This window comes from Populus nigra, chromosome 19, assembly GCF_951802175.1.
Source record: "Populus nigra chromosome 19, ddPopNigr1.1, whole genome shotgun sequence".
Taxonomy (NCBI): domain Eukaryota; kingdom Viridiplantae; phylum Streptophyta; class Magnoliopsida; order Malpighiales; family Salicaceae; genus Populus; species Populus nigra.
The window spans coordinates 13,310,717-13,332,444 of NC_084870.1; the positions used below are offsets into that span (position 1 = coordinate 13,310,717).

Sequence of the window (21,728 nt, forward strand, 5' to 3'; positions counted from 1 at the left end):
TGATCAAGACTAGAAGAGAGCGGAAAACGAAAGCTGCAAAAAAAGGTCCCTATATTTTCTGATATTCTCAAGTGAGTATCTCCTTCCATATTCATTTATGAATTCATCCAAATTGTGATTTAGCTTTTGTAATAATGACGTTGTTTGTAGGAAACATTTGTGGAGAGTATGGCTAAAAAACTTAATTGAGAATGTTTTAGTACTCCAAGGACTCCATAGAGACAAAAAAAATTCTATAGGGACTTAAACGAGACGAGGTTTCTTCTTTCATTTTTCTTTGCCTTGTAGGTATTTTGACAACTTCCTACAAAGGGAAAACCTGGTCTAGCTGCTGTGGTCAACCGTGTGACTTGTTCCACCCCCGTCCTGGATTCGACCCTCTATGTGTACGTCTGTCACCCCCGCGGTGCCTAACCTGCCCCTGGGCTTGCAGGATGTCCAGTGGGCCGTGGGGAATAGTCGTGGTGCGCGCAAGCTGACCCGGACACCCCACATAAATCAAAAAAAAAAAAAAAAACATGTTGTTATTGACCACATCAGATGGTCAGATTTCATTATTGACACAAGCAAATATTGAGCAGATGAATTTGAGCTGGAAAACACAGCAGGCATTTTAGGAACCAGTGACATTAATTAGCAAACCAGCTGCATCCAGTACAAGTTGAAGCAAAAAAAACCAAGAGAATTGACATTGATTTTGTTCAAGAAAATTTCCTCTGAGAGAGGTTACAAAGACAGAAGGGATATAAATAAAGGACATGATAATACATGATACACAGGATTTGTTCTCTCCAGTACATCAACAAATTATCTCATTTCTAGATACATTTCTCCCATCAAAATGTAGCTTGTAGAATCTGTTGGATAGCTTTTATGGATCTGCAACGTTTCTTCATCTACTCGTTTTTCAACTTGTTGCTCAAAAAACTTTTCGATTTGCCAGTGTAGATAGATTTTGCTAGCGATAAGGCTTTTAATGCTGCAGAAGATGCCTTTCTTTTCCAAATGTTTTTTCGAATTCGCTTCTTTGTTCTAGAAGTACGTTTTTTTGGAACGGCAGCAACTGCAGTAAAAAAACAAAGAGGTTACATGTCATGCACGTGTGCAAACACACAAGCAGACACAGGTATGAACGTTGCATGCACAAAGCTAAGAATGCTACGCACACATTTTTAAGGTTTTCATATATAGAAATAGTTGCCCATGATACTGTAAAATGATAGCAAAGGGCAAATTCACAAGCGTTTAAAACTTAGTTTCATCTACTGTGTCCTGCACGCGTCCCTCCTCACACAACAGACAGATTGTTTGTCATGCTTGCAACGAACATAAAGATGTAAAAACCCGCTTCTAGACAAACACAGGTAATAATTTTTAATAGGAAGCTAAGTTTGACAGGTAACAACATTGATGTTGCAAAAGTTGTATGCCTCCATGATGCACTGGGTGTCAACCACAGAGATATCAAGATGGAAAGTGAAACTGGGATAAGAACTTACGCCTTCCAAGGTCATCCTCGAGCTCATCAATCTCAAAACCGCTTCCAATAAGAGTGTCAAAACCAATCGATAGTATCTGCATTTTGTTTTTTTTTTTGTTAGAACTCCAAAACTGAGTTGAAGTATAAGATAAAGGAGAGAAGTCTGATATAAGAACATAAACCATGCTTCCAATCAAGGAAAGGAAAGGGGCATCCTTTTAACAGGACAAAAGAAAAAAACATTATGCTTAAATATTCAAACATTACCTGATCATCCACTATTTCTGCCTCTACCACTCCTGCGTTACCAAAAAATTATGCAAGGATAAGTTAACTAGTTCACAGGAGCCCATAAAAACCAAATGAAAATACAGAAAGGCAACACAAATCAGTTTTAGCAACAATGTTTCCTAGATCATCCGCATGACAGATTTTATCCTTGGGGGCACCATGTGTTATATTGTTAGGATTAGTATGTGATCCTGTTATCTGAATTTGAAAAAGGCAATCAAGCATCATGATTGTATATGCATTAATCGAAACAATTTAAGAACCAAAACCGAAACACTTTGCTGCAAATGCAGTGCTTTCAAGTCCTACCTGTTGAAGCGCATCCATTTGTTGTATCACCATAGTAATCCTAGTAAAAAGTCATGATTTTTCAAAAACCAATATCAGAATATGGAAAGCAACCTGTATTCAAGTCCAAGCATGATGGAAGTTAAAGGCCAAGAACACTCACCCCTGTAGTAAGACCAGTAGCATCAACATTCACAGCTGTAGAACCTATTTAGAGCAAAATGCAACCTTCAATAATAGTAAAATTTGCCACGATTATCTAACTTGGGAGGTTAAAAATTCAAACTTCTCAGAAATTAAGCAACAAGAACACAATAAATTAGTTCACTGAAGTCTCAGGAATGCATTCATCACCTAAATTCAAGCTTGAAACTAAATAATTTCAACAGGAAATTGAAAACAACAACATTTGCAGTTAATTTTCGAAGATTAAACATCAAAGAACAAAAAATAGCAAATATATTAAACATACATGAACTCAGCAAGGCCAAAATCATAATGCAGTTAAGACAGAACCCATCAAAAAACAAATTCAATAGAGAAAACCCATTAACCAAAAACAAAAACCAAGCACGCGCGTTTACTCTTTTTCTCTAATTTAAAAAGGAGAGAGAGGCAGACCATTGGAGGTGCCATTAAGGACAGCAGCAGCAGCTTTCTTCTTGGTAGCAGTCTTGGCAGCGAGAGAGAAAGAAAAAGATTGAAGTGGGAGACTAACGGAGACGCCATGGAATGAGGAATGATTGGAGGGAAGTGGAGAGAGGAGAGAGTGGACCGTTGGTTGAGATGCTGTGAGTGTTGCGTGGGCTGCCATGGCTACTGCTATTGCATTTCTTACGATTTGGGATAAGATAATAATAGAGAGAAATTCTGTAGATAATGTTTAGTGAGCTTAGCTGAGCTTTCCTGGTGGAGTCTGCTCTGCCAATATAGCCCGGTAAAGCTTTGAACTTTTTTATATAAAAAAACAAAAGCCCAATACGAGGTAGGATTTGATAGAAAAACGTAAGAATAATAATAATTTTGTGTTAGTTATTTGCAAATAATTTACTTGGTTTTATTTATTTTTCTATTCAATAATAGAGGATCTTTTAAATTAAATTGATACGACTAATTTTTCTACTTGATGTAGATAGATTTAATAATTAATGTTGATTCCAGTATTTTAATTTATCTTTAAATATAGGAGTGGATTTTTTTTGTTGACAGTATAAAAAGCATTCTTTGAAAAACATGTAATTAGCTAACTCTAATCTAATAACAAAAAATGACAAATCCTCGCAAAAAATAATCACACGAGGTCTGCAATTTACACCATCAAACTATTATTTATCAATTTTCATAACACACTTTTTCAGATGAAAACTTTGAAATCTCAAAATATATATAAAATTAAATAAAGAAAAGTTAATTTAGGAGTCAACTACATTGTTGTTTGCACTATGTTACTGGTAAAATTAATTAATTTAAATATAAAAAAATTATTTAGGTATTATAAACATGTTTTATAATAAAATAAAAATTTTAAATCGTGTGAGGTTCACCCAATTTGATAAGTTTAAATACACTTTACATAATAATTAAAAATATAACTCAACTAGAAAAACAAATATGACATTTTTATTTTGATATTAAGATGGAAATATATTTGATTAATCCATGACAACTTGAGTTAATCTATCAAAATCATAATTCAAAAACTAGTCATTGTTATAAAACTCAACATGGTGAGTTAATTGTTGGTCTGCCGGTCTAAACCTAACTCAAATCTAGTTTAAAATAGAACCAAGTGTAAGGCGAACCAGCCTAACCTAGTTGATTGGTAGATCAATTCATGATCTAATTGACCTGGTCAAAAACCGAATGAGATTCAATTTGATTTTTTCCTCCAGAATAGCTTTATTTCAATATATATTTTTGTTTAAAAATCTTGAAAAAATAAAAATATTTTTATTTGAAGCATGTATTTTAAAGTGCTTGAATTATGTATGAATTTTTATTTGAAACATGGATTTTTTTAATATATTTTAAAATTCCTTACGATTTTACGATCCGTTTTTACGATCTAAATTTGTTTTGTATTTTCCGTGCCGTGTTAAAATCGCGATTTTAACAACCTTGATCTGAATCATGAACCAAGATAAACTCATGGAAAGTAAATCAAAATAAAATATGAAACTCAATTCTTATTGAACTCAATATTGAAGTGTAAAATTAAAAAAAATAATAATTCGAGTCAACTCAGGTTAACTTACTAAAATCACAACTTGATTTATGTGACTATAATAACTTTATAATAAAAAAATCAAGATAAATAATGAAGATCAATTCTGAATCAATCTAATATTATGTAATGAAATCGAAAAAAAATTTAATTATGCAAAAGAAAAAAATTGAACTGAGTTAACATTGGTTAATCTGTCGAATCTTAATTAGACTGAGATAACCTTATGGAAAGTAAATTGAAAAAAATATAAAGTTTAATTTCGAATCAACCAAATATTGAAGGAAGAGGTTAGAAAAAAAAACTAGAGAAATTAAAAAAAAAATAGAGTTAATTCATTAAACTCGCAACTTGAGTTATGAGATTGAAATAAACAAACCCACAAAAAAATAGATTAAAAAAAAACTCAAAACAACAAAAAGAAAAAGAAAAAAAATTGCTAACAAGGAGAGGAATAATCCTCAATCAGTTTCTGTTAATTAATCCATTAAATCTTGTAATGATTTTTGAAATTAATACATCATTGAAAAACCTCTGCTCTCAACATTAATTTAATGGACTGGAATTAGGAACAGGAATAAATTTAAAGAAGAAAACGCTTGCTGGAGTATAGTTATCAAACAGTGGCAGATCAATTCGTTAAATTTAATTTAATGTTGATCTGTTTAGAAAGCTGACCCAAATAAATTTCAAGCTAACTTGTGATCTCAGAAAATCAAATGAAATTTTCTTTTATTTATCTAAAACGAGGATGTTTTAGATAAAACAGTAAAAAAACACAACCATACATGGGTTAATAACCCCCTGATCCACAGGTAACCGTGTCACATGCATAGCCATGACTCACGAGTAATTAGATTAAGATTTCCTAAAAAGGGCCAGCAAGACCACCTCTGCCACGTAAACCTACCATGAATCCCACGTGGCCCAACCCCACCGGTGGATTCCACGTGAATTCCCTCCTCTCTCCCCAGTCCCCACTAACTTTAGCTTCCCCAGACCCCCCGTTAGTTCCCCGAGAAAATAAAATAGTAATAATAATAATAATCTCTACACCTCCACCATGGCGGTTCGAGCCACCGTGTCTCGATTCCCGAAGAACGAAGACGAGCAGGAATCATCCGGGCTACCATGGGGAGTAACAGTAACGCCGTTTGCGTCCAAAGACGAGAACGGACTGTCTCCTGTGTACGGATCGGACGGTGATTTGTTACCTCGCTGCGAGAACTGCTACGCTTACTTCAACACCTACTGCGAGCTTGATCAGTGGGCATGGAATTGTAGTCTATGTGGCACTCTCAATGGACTCACCTCTCAAGCAATCGCGCGTTACTCGCATCCCCGGTCCTGTGCTGAGACGATGTCTTCTTTTATCGATCTCGAGTTGTCTAGTGAGTAATTTGAAGGATTTTGTGTCTAGCTCAGGGTTTTTGAAGTTTTTAATTTGGTTTAGTGAGTGACTAGTGTCTGGTTTGTGCAGTGGAGGGATCAGAGGAAGAAATGATGCAAGCGCGTCCGGTTTATGTTGCGGCGGTTGACTTGTCGTGTGAGATTTTATTAATTTATCGTTAATTTTGTTTTATGTTAATATAATTTGAATTAATCAGAATGCATTAGAGTGGTAAACTCGTAATTAATTAAGTCTTCATAAAGTTTATGATGACTAGAAGCTGAATCTGAATGACCATTAGAAGAGTATAAGTGCATTTGCCTGCACTCATTCTAGTTAGAAACTTCTCTAACTACTTACTGCTCCCGTTGTGATGGCGAGGCAAGTCTTTGCCTTTCTGCAATATGGGTTCCCGTTTTATAATCATGAAAGGTGGAAATAGGACCAAACTCTTAAATTAATTAATATGCATCATGGTAAACATTTTAACTTAGAGTGTGGCGTATAGAAGAGATGGAAATGACAATGTGGCAATGAAGTTTCTGATTTGTTCTCATTTAGCTGTAATGGAGTGGCAATGTCACTATGGTGGTGCCTTTGTAACTACGTCCATATCTGCTTTACTTGTCAATTTTTTTTTTTCTAATTTTGATTCGAGGAGAATAGATTGGTGTGCATATCCAGAAGCAATATTTTTTTATTTCTGTTTTTAAATATAAGCAGTTTTTAACCTTTTTTTTTATTATTATTTGGTGTCACTCTGCAGGCCTAATATATGTTTGATTTTTCTAAGAGGTAACAACTTTTGTATTCTGCTGAATCTGTCTGCAGCTTCAGAAGAATTTTTGGAGCTCACTAAAAGTGCATTGCAAGCAGCCTTGGAAGGTTTACCTATTTCATTTATTATACGATATTTTTAGATCTAAATGATAGATTAGTTCTTAACCACATGGGTTACGTCCTTTGAGGGTGATTTATTGTTTCTGTTTTGCTGCAGCTCTTGCTCCGGGTTCTTTATTTGGACTTGCTACCTTTAGCCACAAAATGGGGTTGTATGATGTTCAAGGGCCTATTCCAGTTCTAAAGAATGTTTTTATCTCTCCTGATACAGAAGGAACCCTGCCAATCGAGCTCGAAGATGTCATGCCTTTGTTACAATTCTTGGCTCCTGTATGTTAGGCACACTTTTTTATGTTTCTGGGATTTTTTTATTCTGTTTATTTATTTGTTGCTCTTGAGAAAGCTAAACGGGAAAGAAGGATTAACTCATGTAATCAATCCAATGCTTCATAGAATGCTTAGTTGAGCTAGTTTTGGATTTTTCACTTTTTATTGTCATTGAGTGGTTGTAGTGCTCTCTAGCGCGGTTTGTGGTTTGGTAGTTTAATTGACAAGTTTTGTCTAACTTAATGTTGGTACCATCCTAAGTTCAGTGTTGTGCTACAGGTGGAAACTTGTAAAGACCGTATTACAGCTGCACTTGACACACTCAGGCCAACAACCTCGTGGGAGAGAACCACAGGTGCAGGGCAAGGACTAGAAGGTGTTCTAATGGGCGGGCGAGGTTTTGGTGCGGCAATGGAAGCCCTGGTTAAGTACATTGGATCAGAATATGGAAATACATTTGCTTTAGGTACATGATACATAGAGTCCACATTATAAAAGGCATCCTTTGTCTCTTGTATGTTGGAGATGTGCTAAGTGCTATTTTCCTTTTTGACACTCGTTGCAGCAAGAGTTTTTGCCTTTATGTCTGGTCCTCCTGATTATGGAGCTGGGCAATTAGATACAAGAAGGTATGGTGAACAATATGCTAGTAAAGGAGAGGATGCGGACAGGGCTTTGCTTCCAGAGCAGACTCCATTTTATAAAGATCTGGTAATCTCGTTGCCTTTGTTCACATTCTGCATTGCAAGTTTTGGGAAATGTGAGCATTGACCTATATTTTACAGGCTGTTGTTGCTGTTCAAGCAGGTGTTTGTGTGGACATATTTGCTGTCACAAATGAGTACACGGATCTGGCATCCCTCAAGTTTCTTAGTATTGAAAGTGGAGGCTCATTGTTTCTCTATTCAAACACTGATGACTCAACGCTTCCTCAGGATATGTGAGTACAATAGACAATAGTAATTAGAACTAAGATACACCTAGCTCCTTTTTTGTTGTGAGTTCAATGAAACTAGTACTATAATTTTAATTGCAAAATGAGTGCAGTGAATGTCTGGTGTTTGTCATCTCTAAGATGTACAATTGTGCATGTTTAACTAGTAAGGCAAATAAATTATTTATGTGCTATAGATACCTGTCTGTTGTTTTATTCTAATCCATCTGTAGTGGTTCTATTATCCACGTGTGATTTTATGTGCTATCTTTTTCAAGGTATCGGATGCTTAGTCGACCGTATGCTTTTGGTTGCATATTGCGATTGAGGACATCTTCTGAATTCAAACCTGGTCATTCTGTAAGTGACAGCCATGTTCTTATGAGTTTGTTGAGCAGGGTCTACCATGTTTTTTACTTACACGCTCAAAATATTTCCTGCAGTATGGTCATTTCTTCCCAGATCCACAGTATGAGAATGTTCAACACATTATTTGCTGCGATTCTTTTGCAACATATGCTTATGACTTTGATTTTACGAGCACAACTGGGTTTTCCAGGTATCCATGTATTTCTGAGAGCTAATATATACTGTGATCTTTTGTTGGCTAAATACCATTGGAACTTGACAACAGTATCAATTTGTATAAAAAAATTGAGGACTAAGATAGAGCGTATGAGATAATTTTCTTACAGTCCTTTATGTGATTACTAGTGCATTGAGTATATTAACTTCAAGCAAATTTTACTGTAATCTGAATGGTTTCTGCCCTAACTGAATCTCAGACATAAGTTAAAAAACAAATCCTTAAAAAAAAAAGCTAAAATAACTATTGTCAGAACACATTTTGGAGTTGAGCTATAAATCAACAGTGATGTGGTGATAATAGATTTCCATTTAGCCATTTATATTCAAAACTTATGAGTGCATTTTGTTATATCTGTTGCAGTCTTATTTAATCTTATGCTGATAAAATCACAAATTAATTGTTGAATGGCAACTGCTCCTTCTAATGCATTATTTGTATTGGCCTTTTTGCCATTTCTATGGTCAACCACAAGTCTATCAAGGAACAGTACAGTCGCTTGTCAGTTAGTTAAGAGTAGAGAATTGCCCACTATAGTTCATTGGTTTATTCCGTGTCTTAGATCTTGCAATTTCACTTGATGTTTTCTCTCACAAAACTGCATTTTCTCATGTGCAAACAAAGATTTGGATTTGTGAACAGGGATGGAGGATCAATAAGTTCCTTCTCTATTGTAACTTGAAATGGAAAGTGCCACTAGTTTTAATTAATGAGCATGGATAAGTATAAATCTTATTGATGACATTATTGCTCTGAAGATGGCACAATTTCAATAGATCCATCTTTTGCCTTCTCAACTATTATTCTGACTGACAATTCCTTGGTTGGCTTGACTTGGTTTTTAGGTTTCATGTTTTTTATATAATCTACCTCGCTCCTGCCCTCTCGATTTCTTGTTCTTTGTAACTCATCAAATGTATCTAGTTTGTTTGAGCTTCTTTTCAGTAATTAAATTATAATTGCACTTTAAATTCAATAGCTTCATTATTTTTGCAGATATGCATCTGAACAACCTGTACTACAGATTGCATTTCAGTACACAGTTGTGGTACCTCCTGAGGAGCTCTCAGCTTCAAGATTGGTTTCTGCTACTAGGTATGACAAAGCTGGTGTGGTTACTGAATATCTTGTTTTGGTATGAATACCGATGAATGAAATAAAAATTAGGCTTACTGGACCAGTATTTCATAATATATTGTTGATGCACCATAAGGTTCTTGCTAGCATTCCATCTCTCTCTGGGCTAATGTAATTTGTTGTATGTTTATGCAGAGGCAAGCATTTACTTAAACGCCGATTAAGAATCAGAACTTTGCAATTTGGTACTGCTAGAAATATGAATGAACTTTATGACAGTGTTGATCCTGAAGCTGTTCTATCAATACTTGTTCACAAGGTATCCCCCCATTCCTCTTATAGTAACAATCTGTTAAAAGAAAAGAAAAGAAAAAACAATAGTATTTGATTCCGTTGGTGAACCTTGGGGTAGTCGGTACCATGGTCATAATCATAGCAGGCAATTAAATAATGAAGATAGTGATCAACGTGTACCAAAATAATCAAACAATAAACAGGGAGTATGCAAGAGAGAAATGCTAATTACTTACCTGATTCGCCTTATCCTAAGGTCTGTTTGTAACTTTTCTGTATAAGGCTTGCTTGCTGAAAGAATTCTTTGCCAGTTCTTTAAGCAACATGGGCAATCGTCCTCCCTTATTCTCTCCTCTCCCATTCCTGGCATGAGCATGATTTGTCCTGTTGTCTTTCTATTAATTTAAGTGACTTTGCTCCTTAGGCTAATTGATTGTATATCTATTCAGCATCTGTTGATTATGCATTTTGTTGACTCTAGGTTATATTAGCCTCATTGGAGCAAGGAGTCCGGGAGGGCAGGATGTTGCTTCGTGATTGGCTTGTAATCCTCACTGCCCAGTATAATGATGCCTCTAAAATTGTTCAGTTTAAGAATGGTGGTTCAATAGCTTCCCAGGTAGATGTTGCATTCTCACAATGCCCACAACTGCAGCCCTTGCCTCGCCTAGTTTTTGCTTTGCTTCGAAATCCTCTTCTTCGCTTCCATGAAGAAGGTGTTCATCCTGACTACCGGATATACCTCCAATGCCTTTGCAGGTACACCATGTTTGCATTTGAGTTGCAATATATAACTTGGCTGGGGATCATGTTAGAGCATTTTAAAAGACCTTTTTTTTTCTTTCTTTTCTTTGTTTTTTTTTTTTTTTTTTGGGGGGGGGGGGGGGGTTGTGTTTATTCAGCTGTTGAATTATTATTTTTTACTATTGATGAGTTTAGAAGAACATGGATACACTGTGTTCACTGGATAAACATAATGTCATAAGACTCGTCAGTGGTCTGCTTCATCAAGCCCCCTCCCCACTCCCACTGTCTTGGGGTGAAGAATGTTGCATATTTGTCTTTAACTTAATTTGTAATTTCTACTTTATTATCCTTGGTGTCTATAATAGTTGTTTTTATTTTCATGCATATGGTGAAACTTTGGGCCTCTATAATTTTTATCACAATTTACTTTTATTGTGGATATCACCACATAACTTTTTTCTTTGTTGACCATTCGATGGCTTTGAGGGAGTGGGTGAGCTTGGGGACTCCTCTTTAGAGAAGAGGTTTGCCGTCCATTAGGCTATACCCTGGAAACTTTAAACGTGTTACTTGAAAATTAACCCCACTTTTCTTTTGTATGAAAATTTAGAAGTCTCACTTCTCTGAATTTTTTCTCGCTGCAGTGCACTGGAACCAGGTTCCCTTCATCGAGTTATATATCCAGTATTGATGTCATATTCTACACCAGATAAACAAGCTTATCCACGCCACTCTTTGAGTCGTGCTGCGCTGATTACCAGTGGTAGTCCAATATTTTTCCTTGATGCATTTACAACTCTAATTGTGTTCTATTCTTCTACGGCAGACCCCACACTTCCTTTTCCTCCACCCCAAGATTGTAAGTTGTTTTTATCATTCGAATCTGCTTTTATGCAGAAGAAATTATTTCTTGAAAGAATATCCTCGATCCTCTTTCTGAGACAAAAGGTCCTCTTATCAGGTTTATTGAGGAGTACAATTAACAAACTGAAGCAAGAAAGGAGTATCACTCCAAAATTAATTTTTATCCGGGGAGGGCAGGATGACGCCTCTGCCTTTGAGAACTACCTCATTGAAGAACAGGATGTTGATGGTAGTGGCTTCACTAGTGTCATGGGTTTTGTGTCTTTCCTTGAAGACGTTACCCAGAGTGTGATGGAATACATGAAATAGAAGACCAGACAGGAACCTGCGCATAATTCACCAAGCACAGGAAAAGGCATGTCAACACATTCATTGATGAAATGTGCATGTTTATACAATCTGCTTGCAGTTTCAGAACTCTGTTTTGCCAATCAAGATTTGAAAGTGTATTCTTACATGCTTCAAATCATCAATCTAGATATAAATAAAATTTAATTAAAAAATAAAAATAAAAAAGCTCATTGTTATGAGTCCCAACACGGGGATACACAACGTTCAAACTTTAGAGTCACGTTTCGGGTGACCTTAAAAGTGCTCCATCCAGGCAGTGGACGATGTTTCCAACCTCGTAACAAAACAGCACCATTTGCTCCTGCGTTGTGAGATAAGCATGTGATACTATAGAATGTGCACGTGCTACGCAGTTGGTAAACCTAATTTTTTTTTTAAGATAAATATTTTTTAGATAATGCAAGTGTTTATAAAAAAATAATTTTAAGACTCGTAATTTTAGCTAATTTAATAAAAAAATTATAAAAACTCTTTCCAGATTTATTTGGATTAGTATGTAAAATATATGATTTGGTTATGATACCGAGATAATCCTGTTTAGAGCAAGTTGAGCAAATTTTTTAAGTTTAATCATAAAACAAATCAATGTTAATAGGTAAGATAACTCCAATCATTTTCAAAATCTATGAAAAATCCTTTAAAAATTAATTAAATAAATAATTAAGTCCGATCTTTAATTAAATAAATGTTCATGGATAAAACTAAAAAAATATGAACTCAAAAAAAGGAAAGAAAAAACAAGCAAACCCGGGTGAATCTCCCCAACTTGGGTTAATCTTCCAAACTCATAACTCTTAAAATCTTAGACTTTAGCTCAGTCAATAAGCTCAATTTTCAACCAATTTAATGTTGAAGAATGAAATTAAAAAAAAAAATTAAATTAAAATTTTCATCAAAGTAGACAAATAACAATCAAAAGAATGAGGATAAAATTTGATAGGAAAAAAACTGAAAGGGGATGAAATCATGAAAAAATATATTTTTTTAAATCATATAAAATAAAACAAATAGCAATCAAAAAAATGATGACCAAAATTGAAAAACAAAAAAAATTAAAGGAGCACGAAATTGAAAAATAATTCCTATTTTATAAATTATTTTAAATAAAATAAATAGTAATTAAAATAACAAAGACCAAATATAAAGGTAAAATAAATTAAAGGGTTGTTTTGAGAATTTGAAGGGTCAAACACTAAAATTGAAGATGAGAGAAAAAACAAGAAAAAAAAATACCAGGTTAGAGGTCCATTGACAACATGTGCCGCACAAGAGTTGAGAGGTTACTGAGATGATATGAACAGCACCCTGAAAGCCACCATTTGATCATCATACCACTCTTTACATATCCCCTGAATGACATGACCTTAATTCACATAATGATACATGTGTTGTAAGCGTTAACAACTATATTTTTAATATTATTTATATTTATTAAATTATTAAAGTGCCCCTCAATCCACTTGAAACAAATGACGAAAATATGAAAAAATCAATATATATATTATATAATTTATATATTTTTATTTTTAAAAGTAGTTGAATTATTGTACTTAAAAAATAAAATGCCAAGACAACCCCTTTAACCTAGTTTTGATTTGTTTAAGAGTAATATATTAATTTTATCGTGATTAAAAAACAATAAAAAACCAATTTGTCTTGAAACGAACTCAACAATAACCGGTTGATCATATTGGAAAAACAATATTAACCCCAATAGTAAGGTCATTAGCTTTTGTTTTGAGGTGTAAAAATATTATTATAATGTTTTAATTCAGAATAATTTGTGTCTTGGTTTGTCATGAAAAAAAGGAGCTGTTTTAGATTTTTCTTTTTACAAGAACGACAACATGCTGTGCCAAATTAATAATTTTGGGTTACCCTAAGAGATGTTTAATTGTTAGGTCAAGCTTCCTAATCCGTATTAAAACACAATCTGTTGGTGCAGTTGTTTATATATATATATATATATATAAGCCACTATTTTTTTAAGAAAACAGAATATCATTAATCAATATTTTCAAGCTTCCGCTTTGAAGTGCTTAGGGTTTGTTTACCCTTTGAAACAGATTTTTTGTCTTTGAAAAAGTCTTTCTATCAAATCAATTCAAGCTCTTTCTCTCTCCCAGCTTGAAGTTGTAGAGCAGCAATTATCGCAGGCAGAAAGCTTCTCCTCTCCTTTCCTCTCCAGTACGTTCTCAACGTTTATTACATTTCTCTTCTTCTTGTCTTCTGGGTTTTCTCTCTCCTCTTTCTCGTCCGTTGATTTCTTTTTTTAGTGTCTGCAAAAGTTTTTTTTTCTTAACAAGATCCCATATCTGGCATGTGTTGTTATTTCGAACCGAATCCTTGAAAAAAAAAATCAAAGAAATTAGTTAATGATGTAATAAATTTTCTAGCTAAATGCATTATTATTATTATTATTATAGATTTGTGATTAAAAATCTGAAGAAAGGAAATCCAAAAAGATTAAGAGCCAGGCTTTGACTAAGATTTAGCCAACCTGGAGAACACTGGCATTTTGAGAACTTACCCCATCAAGCCTGGTTAGGGTCTGATCCGTATCGGGTACTTGATTAACTTGATCCCTTTTGGGGCTTCATTTTGTAGCGGTACTTGGTAGTTTTAGATTTCTAGCTAGGTCATGTATAGAAAAGTTTGATGCTTTCCATGTATTTGACTGCTTTTTTCCTACAATCTGTGGTTTATGAAATTCTTTAGGTTTGGACTCGATAAATGTCAAACCTGCAAGTTTTAGATTCACAGTTTATATGCAGGGAAACTAGAATGATAGAACAAGGTAATATTTGCTTAAGAATCTTGTTTGTTTGCAATGTTTGTTGAGAAATCTGAATTTTTGATAGGTATGTTTTAAAGCAATGTAACAGTAAACTAAATGTCTAGAATCTCCTCTGCATCAAATGCGTGTATGACTCGTAGGGATCTTTCATCTTTCTAAGGTTTAGTTTGTGTCTGGAAACTCTGCACTTGTTATTGAAAACATGTATAAAGTCCATCCCATTCGGTATGTTTAGTTTGATGTGTCACCTTGAATTGTTGCAGGAAGGTGCACAGACTGGTATGTTAGTCTGGAACTCGTATTTTTTTGTGAGATTCGATCATGTTGTGATCACCTTTTGTTTCACCCAGCCCTTCACACTTTTATCTGAATGACTTGAAAAAGAATCATGGAGACCTCTTATGTGTAACTTTGATGTGTCACCTTGATTTAGCTCAAATCAGTGTGATTCTCTCCTTAAATTATTCAATTATCTACAAACTAAAAATTTTATTTCTTATTTCTGTTATGAGGTTCTTAAATGTGACCTTTGGAATGAAGCCGCTTCATGCTTAAACTTGCACTTCTATTCCAGAACAGTGGTCGCACCACCTTCCTAAACTACATTGCTGTCATTCAGAAATCTCTTTTGCCTTTCTCTGTTACTACTGCTAATTTTATCATAAATCCTTTAGAGGAAGTCTTTCACATTGCAACCACTTTGAACTCCTTTTGGCCTTTCATTTTATTTCCTCCTTTCAATATGTGTATACATCCCGTGAATTCTTGTGGCCTCTGTACCCTCTTCACAGTTGCCTTGCAAGCTTGTGTCCTTAGATATATAAGATGCCAAGTACAAAGGGAAATGGATCAGCAGCTGCTGAGCAAGCAGAGTCTGAAAAGCCAGTTGAGTATGATGAGAAGGTTGATCTTGATGAAGACTATGATCCTGAGGAAATGATGGATGAAGAGGTTGAGTATGAAGAAGTAGAGGAAATAGTGGAAGAGGAAGTGGAAGAAGAGGAAATAATAGAAGAGGAGGAAGAAGTAGAGGTGGAGGAAGAGGATGATGGTGATGCTAGCAATGCTAATGCAGGTGACGAGACAAAGGTTGAAGATGAGGATGAGCAGAAAAAATACGAAGAGCTCCTTGCCCGCCCTCCTCATGGTTCTGAAGTATATATTGGTGGCATTCCAAATGATGCTTCTGAGGAGGACTTGAGGGATTTTTGCGAGTCTGTTGGAGAAGTTACAGAGGTAAGCTTGACTTCTACTCATGAGGCATCTGTGTATATGATCTTTGTGAAGATGAAGACTCTGGCAAATTTTATGACCACAGGTTCGAATTATGAGAGAAAAAGATTCAAGTGAGAACAGGGGCTTTGCATTTGTGACCTTTAGAAGTGTTGATTTGGCTTCTACGGCAATTGGTGAGCTGAATAATACTGAATTCAAGGTGAATGTCCTTACTTTTCTTTGTTTGTGGCAGTTGTGCTCATGCTTGTTCCAAGATTTTTAAGTATGCTTCTTTAGTTACATGTGTTGATATTTCTCTCACTCAGGGTAAAAAAATCAAATGCTCGACATCTCAGGCGAAGCACCGGTTGTTCCTTAGCAACATTCCTAGAAGTTGGGGAGAGGATGGTCTGAGGAAGATTGTGGCTGAGGTTGGGCCTGGAGTTACCAACGTGCAATTGGTGAAGGTTAGTGAAGTTAATGTTCTACTTGACTTTTTGATACTTTCAAAGTGTTTTTATTTCTCATCTTTTTTATTAAGAAAAAAAAGGGCAGCACGTGCAATTTGCTCATTGGTTATAGAACAATTGGTCACAGGAGAAGAGCTCAAGCAATAACAGGGGCTATGCTTTTATTGAGTACTACAATAATGCTTGTGCTGAGTATTCAAGGCAGAAGATGATGGATCCGAAATTTAAGCTGGGTGATAATGCCCCAGCTGTGAGCTGGGCTGACCCTAAAAATGCTGACTCTTCTGCTTCTTCACAGGTCTTGTAAAACATTTGAATTGATTAACCATCTTCATGATCTAGTTTTTTGCATCTGGTTTTCTTTGATTATGCTATGAGATGCCTTGTGCTTTGGAATTTAACTTGGTAAATCTCACCTCAGCTTCTCTCTTACAGGTTAAGGCACTATATGTGAAAAATTTACCAAAGACGGTAACCCAAGATCAGTTGAAAAAGCTATTTGATCGACATGGAAAAATCACCAAAGTGGTTTTGCCGCCAGCAAAATCTGGACAGGAGAAAAATAGAATTGGTTTTGTGCATTTTGCTGAGAGGTCTAGTGCCATGAAAGCATTGAAGGATACTGAAAAATATGAACTAGATGGTGATCACTGATTTATCCATCTTATATGTATTTGTTATCTCATTGCAAGTGAACAAGTTATTTATGTTGGTTTGGTTTGTTGTGATTTTTAGGCCAGCTTGTGGAGTGTGCTCTTGCAAAACCTCAGTCAGAGCAGAAGGCTGCTGGAGGCTCAAACTTGCAGAATACAGGTTTGTTACCAGGTTACCCACCTGGTGTTGGTTATGGTATGATGGGGAATGCCTATGGTGCTCTTGGAGCAGGATATGTTACAGCAGGCTTTGCACAGGTCAGAAGATATGACTCATTGTACACTTAGTAATCTTATTTTGAACTACTTGGTCTGGATGGCTATCTTCTATATATATATTTTGCTCATTAACCATTTTGGATATAGCCTTAATATGAAGAGGATTACCTGACATCTTTTCTAGTGAATTTTGAGCTTTGGCTGTGGCTTTACGATACATATACATCAAGATTAACTGATCTCTTTTTCATTCTGGTGAAATCCAGTTTCTGTGATATTATAATGGGATGGTTTTTATTATAAGCCTTACAATTGTAGATCATTATGTTCCATGTATCCAACTTTAGGAGAGAAGCTCCTGACTGAAGCCGACTCTTATTGGTGTAGCGTAATTCAGGCACTTGCTATTTTCACCTCCCATGTCCTCATTTTCCTCCCACTCTAGTTTGTTATTATTCGGTTTGAGCTTCAAACTTTTGGTCAATGAGCTATACAAAAGATGTAATTAAATTTATGCTATTGACACCTCATTAGAAGCTGCAGAATGCTGGGATGATAGATTCTACTAGTACAATTCATTTATTTGTTTCTTCTTTGTTAAAACTTAAATTCTGCAGTTTCTAGCTTTCAGCCAATATTAAAGTCATCCCTTATTTTTTTAGCAGCCGTTGATCTATGGAAGTGGACCATCCCCTGCTGGCATGGCAATGATGCCAATGCTTCTACCTGATGGGCAGTTCGGATATGTGCTGTAAGCTGACCTGGAGATCCTTTACCTTTTGATATCTTACATTTTTATCTCTGAATGGAGGGTGTGGGATCTTATCAAACTCATCCTTTATGTAGTGTTCAAGGAAGGGAAAACAGAAACAAAAATTTCAGTTTTCTACCTCACACCCCCTTCCCCTCCAACACCCATTCATTACACGAGAAAAAAAAAGAGAAAAAGAGAGAGCTGCAATTAGCATAATCAGCAATGAATCTGTTCTAACAAAGTGATAGTCATCCCTGCTCTGCTCTTTCTGTATTACCCTGTTGTTGCCTAGCTATTTGAATCTGTTCTATTCAATCATTTCACTGTTGGAACCCCCATCCCAGATCCTTTTTGTTACTGACTCCACAGGCTTGAGCACTTTACATTGCACAAATTAATGTTTACAGGTTGCAATCACGAGTTTAACTCTGCCCCTTGAGTTTGCCTCCCATATAAATCTCAATAACACCTGCAATAGTAAAATAATGGCTCGCAAATAAATTAGTTTTGTAGAACTCAACGTGGCATAATTGGTTGTGCATTCCTGAGGACTGAGAGCCTCTCTGTTTCTTTGCAGGCAACAGCCAGGAGTACAGCTACACTCACCAACTTCATATCAAAGAAATGATAGCAGGAGTGGAAGTGGGCGAGGCAACAAAATGGGTGGCAGTTCAAACAGGGGTAGACATAGCAATGACTCCGGCCATGGCCAGAGATTTCGTCCATACTAATTGCTTTTGCTGCGTGCTTGTAGTCATAGATGAAGAAAGTTCTTCTCAACACTGTCCCTTTTTTATCCTTTGTTTTATTATCGTAGTGTAATGGAGCTGATTTTTGCGAGCTTTTACGCTTGTATCTATATTGATTATTTCATTACATTTGTTCTTTGTGATGGTGGAAGTTTCACTGGTCCATTTTCTCTCATGAGAAATAAATATAAGGCCATACTTTCTCCAAAGGTATTTCTAGGTGGAAGGTTTACTTAGAGGCACTTTTCCACAACTAGCATGGCAGCAACATGATATTCCATTTTCTTTTTCAAAAAGATAAAAAAGGAGAAAGAGCCCACCAGTGGCCGATCCAGTTCTCTAGCTAATACAAAAAAAGACAAGAAAAAGGCTACAAACAGGGCAACTGGAACAAATGACATGGTTACTTTCAGGTTATGATCTATCACTGGAAGCAGATGCTGGTACGTGCCACTTTCGTCCGAATGGTAAGGTTAGAATTACGAGCATTGGATAATAAATGTCGCTCATGCTTAACACAGCCTATATAGCGTGAAGGCATGTGAACATCATTTTTCGCCGGTGTCCCCTTTCTTTGGTGTACTTTTACCTCCACTTTTCTTTGACGGCCCTCCTGTTTTCCTCTTCTTTTGCACCTCTTTGTTCTGTGCTGAACCTACCTTCTTTCCACCATTCTTCCGCTTAAATTCTGCAAGACCACAAAAATACGTATGAATTCTTCATAAGAAAGAAATTCCGCATAAGATAAAGTACAAAAAGCAAAACCCATCTATTGTGAATTTGGCAGAAAATAAAAAAGATTGCATGCAGCTCAGTTAGCTGGCATTTAAGAACACTTCAGTTGATGAAAATTATCATCAACACGACATGACATTCATAACACGGATGCAATAAGCTAGTACAGACATTTCAACAAAAGATTTCAGTTCATAACGTGGGCTTTTATATGAAAAGAAAACATTTGGTGACTGTCTAAAGCAATACATAATGAGAGCAGAGAACTTGCCACACAAGTGCACAGACAAGTGTATCCATACCGTGAAATTAGAAGAACAAGGATCAGTGCTACTATGAGCTGATTGACAACTAACAATAACATGAGGCATATGGTTTGACAGCCATCTACATACATTAGTAATAGATATTTCTGTCATCCTTTTAAAACCCTCTCATCATTAATTTATGAAAACATGCCTTTATACTGATCTTTCCGCAGCATAATAGATCATTTGACATCATCTAATGATCCTACCATGGATTTTGATTAGATATCATGAGGTAGCTGTTTCCATCCTCCTTTGTTCTATACGTCTTTGCTTCTACATTGATCAATGTAATTGCATCTAGATGAGTTGAGACAAAAGTGGTTATGCTCCTAGTATGTACTATTTCCGAAAGAGAACTAACTGTATTAAACTTCCAGGTGGCGTATATCATTGGCGCAATTATCTTACATTATCTTCGAAACTTGCACACTGATAAGAAACTCTTATCAGATAATAGTCCACCCCAAAATGCTGGTCTAAATTCAATATACATGATGGAAAACCTTTAGAGCTAAATCTAAAGCCTAGAACTTCTTACAGGCAGAATTGATGGCCTAATATCTAAACCATGAGGAGCAACCGAAGATACAAAAATCCCATATTCAAGTCTTTCTTGTAAATATTTAGAAGTCCGTTGGCCCTTATCTCAAATTTTGTATAATTCAGACACGCAAAGGTCATCATCTAACCGATCAAACCAGATCTATAACTGCAATAAAGTTGCAAAGCTAAGCATGGTTTCGCACTGCCCACCTAACTATCATTCCCAACACATCCACACACAGGAAGTTAACAACCTAGAACACAAACTCATCCCTTTTGAACTCATCTCTACATTAAGCAACAAGAAACTAAGCATGCTTGGAAGATCTTGCCTGGTCATCAGATACTTACCACTCAGGGAGACTTTGAGAGGCCCAACAAACTCAGGAAACTCGATATCTTCAAGCGCTTTAAACACATCATCGGCATTCATTGTTTGCCTCTTTGATTCCTTGCATATGTCATTAGCCCTAATCACACAGTAATTATTAAAACCCATGATCACAAATAAAAATCTCCTTCAAAAAACAGTACAATATTTAATTTAAAATAAACAGCAAAAATAATTCAAAAAGTTTCAATAAACCGAAAACCCCAAAATCATTTCTACAACTGAAACCTAACTAGGCACGGTAATTGAGATAATTAGACCAGGAACCCTGAAGTTTGGATTTTTAGCGTAGTTAAAAAAGAAAAACCCTAAACTGAGTACGTGAAATGGTAGATTATTAAATTAAATTTGTGGGATTGTTGAAAGCTTACGTGGCAGAGAGATAGTGGATGAAAATGCGAGCACTTTCGGAGAAAGCGAGGAGGGCGTCTTTGTGGACGTTAATGTCAGAATCTTCAGGGGAGCAGCGGGAAAGAGTATCCTTCACCACCCGGCGCACAATAGCCTTCGGAAGCTCCTCTGCTTCTGCTACTACTTTCTCCGTTTCCATCTCTCTCTCTCTCTCTCTAAAATGCACAACAGTATTGCCCTTCCCTCTCTTTCTCTCCTTATATATCTCTAAAACGCACAATAGCCTTCTCGTTCCCGCCATCAGCAATGAATGAGGATGTCTCGGGTGATCAATTCAGCCGGCCCACCTTCGATCTTGGACTGTTTTTATGGGCTTTATATTTGCTGGAAAGCCCATGAAACCGTCCAATGTTGTTAAGCACAAACTCGAGTAACACGGCAAGCGAAGAGATAATTAATCCAGCATTTCAGTATAAATATCTCGAATATAAATTTGATTATGTTTCATCTTTCCTCAAAGAAAGACGATCATGTATTGATGATTAATATATTATTAATTACACGAAATTAACTCATATATCAAAAATATTTCCTCCTCACCCGGATAAGAATATGAACATATGGTCGTTGGACTCTTCTTCATAATACTAAAAAATTATTTTCAATTCCAGCTAATACCAATAACTTATAATATAATCTTAAAAAATATCTAATACACCATAGTCATCAAGTCCTTTTTCATCTTCCAATGTCTAAAATTCAAAGCTTAATTTGTATTTTAATTTCTAATCAAATCCAACTTAGATATTAATTCAAGAATAATTTTTTTAAAAAAACATTGTTACTT

General features: G+C 35.7%; 4 protein-coding genes across 7 annotated transcripts; 2 read left to right on the forward strand and 2 right to left on the reverse strand.

Annotated features, from left to right (window-relative positions):
• Positions 1 to 611: 611 nt before the first annotated feature.
• LOC133679350 (superoxide dismutase [Cu-Zn], chloroplastic-like) lies at positions 612 to 2,998 on the reverse strand. Its single transcript, XM_062101919.1, has 6 exons — positions 2,681 to 2,998; positions 2,223 to 2,266; positions 2,081 to 2,120; positions 1,748 to 1,779; positions 1,500 to 1,575; positions 612 to 1,063 (listed from the first exon to the last, which is right to left on the reverse strand). Exons 1-6 carry the CDS (start codon positions 2,871 to 2,873, stop codon positions 897 to 899), a joined length of 552 nt encoding a protein of 183 aa, XP_061957903.1. The 5' UTR covers positions 2,874 to 2,998; the 3' UTR covers positions 612 to 896.
• A 2,276-nt stretch (positions 2,999 to 5,274) lies between these two features.
• Positions 5,275 to 11,808, forward strand: LOC133680676 (protein transport protein SEC23 D-like). Its single transcript, XM_062103711.1, has 14 exons — positions 5,275 to 5,674; positions 5,764 to 5,829; positions 6,505 to 6,558; positions 6,671 to 6,843; positions 7,120 to 7,306; positions 7,406 to 7,551; positions 7,626 to 7,780; positions 8,053 to 8,134; positions 8,218 to 8,333; positions 9,357 to 9,455; positions 9,633 to 9,756; positions 10,213 to 10,490; positions 11,123 to 11,337; positions 11,440 to 11,808. The coding sequence occupies exons 1-14, from the start codon at positions 5,347 to 5,349 to the stop codon at positions 11,649 to 11,651; spliced, it is 2,235 nt and encodes a 744-aa protein (XP_061959695.1). The 5' UTR covers positions 5,275 to 5,346; the 3' UTR covers positions 11,652 to 11,808.
• A 1,871-nt stretch (positions 11,809 to 13,679) lies between these two features.
• LOC133679943 (heterogeneous nuclear ribonucleoprotein Q-like) lies at positions 13,680 to 18,759 on the forward strand. Of its 4 annotated transcripts, XM_062102684.1 has the most exons (10): positions 13,680 to 13,880; positions 14,754 to 14,769; positions 15,282 to 15,726; positions 15,809 to 15,925; positions 16,032 to 16,172; positions 16,303 to 16,473; positions 16,611 to 16,818; positions 16,911 to 17,086; positions 17,710 to 17,798; positions 18,379 to 18,759. In XM_062102684.1, exons 3-10 carry the CDS (start codon positions 15,316 to 15,318, stop codon positions 18,530 to 18,532), a joined length of 1,467 nt encoding a protein of 488 aa, XP_061958668.1. In that variant the 5' UTR covers positions 13,680 to 13,880; positions 14,754 to 14,769; positions 15,282 to 15,315; the 3' UTR covers positions 18,533 to 18,759. The 4 variants fall into 4 exon arrangements, with proteins under 4 accessions (XP_061958668.1, XP_061958667.1, XP_061958669.1 ...); XM_062102683.1 differs by having other exon boundaries at positions 14,754 to 15,726; XM_062102685.1 differs by lacking the exon at positions 14,754 to 14,769.
• Positions 18,760 to 18,809: 50 nt separating this feature from the next.
• On the reverse strand, positions 18,810 to 21,130 carry LOC133679944 (DNA polymerase II subunit B4). The gene is made up of 3 exons (XM_062102687.1): positions 20,902 to 21,130; positions 20,491 to 20,609; positions 18,810 to 19,238 (listed from the first exon to the last, which is right to left on the reverse strand). The coding sequence occupies exons 1-3, from the start codon at positions 21,078 to 21,080 to the stop codon at positions 19,099 to 19,101; spliced, it is 438 nt and encodes a 145-aa protein (XP_061958671.1). The 5' UTR covers positions 21,081 to 21,130; the 3' UTR covers positions 18,810 to 19,098.
• Positions 21,131 to 21,728: the final 598 nt, after the last annotated feature.

Coding starts and splice junctions, on each gene's coding strand:
- LOC133679350 (XM_062101919.1), bottom strand. CDS start 2,873: ATGGCAGCCCACGCAACACTCACAGCATCTCAACCAACGGTCCACTCT. Junction 2,121..2,222: donor CTACTGGTCTTACTACAGGG/GTGAGTGTTCTT, acceptor ACTTTTTACTAG/GATTACTATGGTGATACAAC. Junction 1,780..2,080: donor AAATGGATGCGCTTCAACAG/GTAGGACTTGAA, acceptor TTGGTAACGCAG/GAGTGGTAGAGGCAGAAATA.
- LOC133679943 (XM_062102683.1), top strand. CDS start 15,316: ATGCCAAGTACAAAGGGAAATGGATCAGCAGCTGCTGAGCAAGCAGAG. Junction 17,087..17,709: donor TTACAGCAGGCTTTGCACAG/GTCAGAAGATAT, acceptor TTATTTTTTTAG/CAGCCGTTGATCTATGGAAG. Junction 17,799..18,378: donor GGGCAGTTCGGATATGTGCT/GTAAGCTGACCT, acceptor GTTTCTTTGCAG/GCAACAGCCAGGAGTACAGC.
- LOC133680676 (XM_062103711.1), top strand. CDS start 5,347: ATGGCGGTTCGAGCCACCGTGTCTCGATTCCCGAAGAACGAAGACGAG. Junction 5,675..5,763: donor TATCGATCTCGAGTTGTCTA/GTGAGTAATTTG, acceptor TGGTTTGTGCAG/TGGAGGGATCAGAGGAAGAA. Junction 7,781..8,052: donor TCAACGCTTCCTCAGGATAT/GTGAGTACAATA, acceptor ATCTTTTTCAAG/GTATCGGATGCTTAGTCGAC.
- LOC133679944 (XM_062102687.1), bottom strand. CDS start 21,080: ATGGAAACGGAGAAAGTAGTAGCAGAAGCAGAGGAGCTTCCGAAGGCT. Junction 20,610..20,901: donor ATCCACTATCTCTCTGCCAC/GTAAGCTTTCAA, acceptor CTGTGTGATTAG/GGCTAATGACATATGCAAGG. Junction 19,239..20,490: donor TCTCAAAGTCTCCCTGAGTG/GTAAGTATCTGA, acceptor GTGGTCTTGCAG/AATTTAAGCGGAAGAATGGT.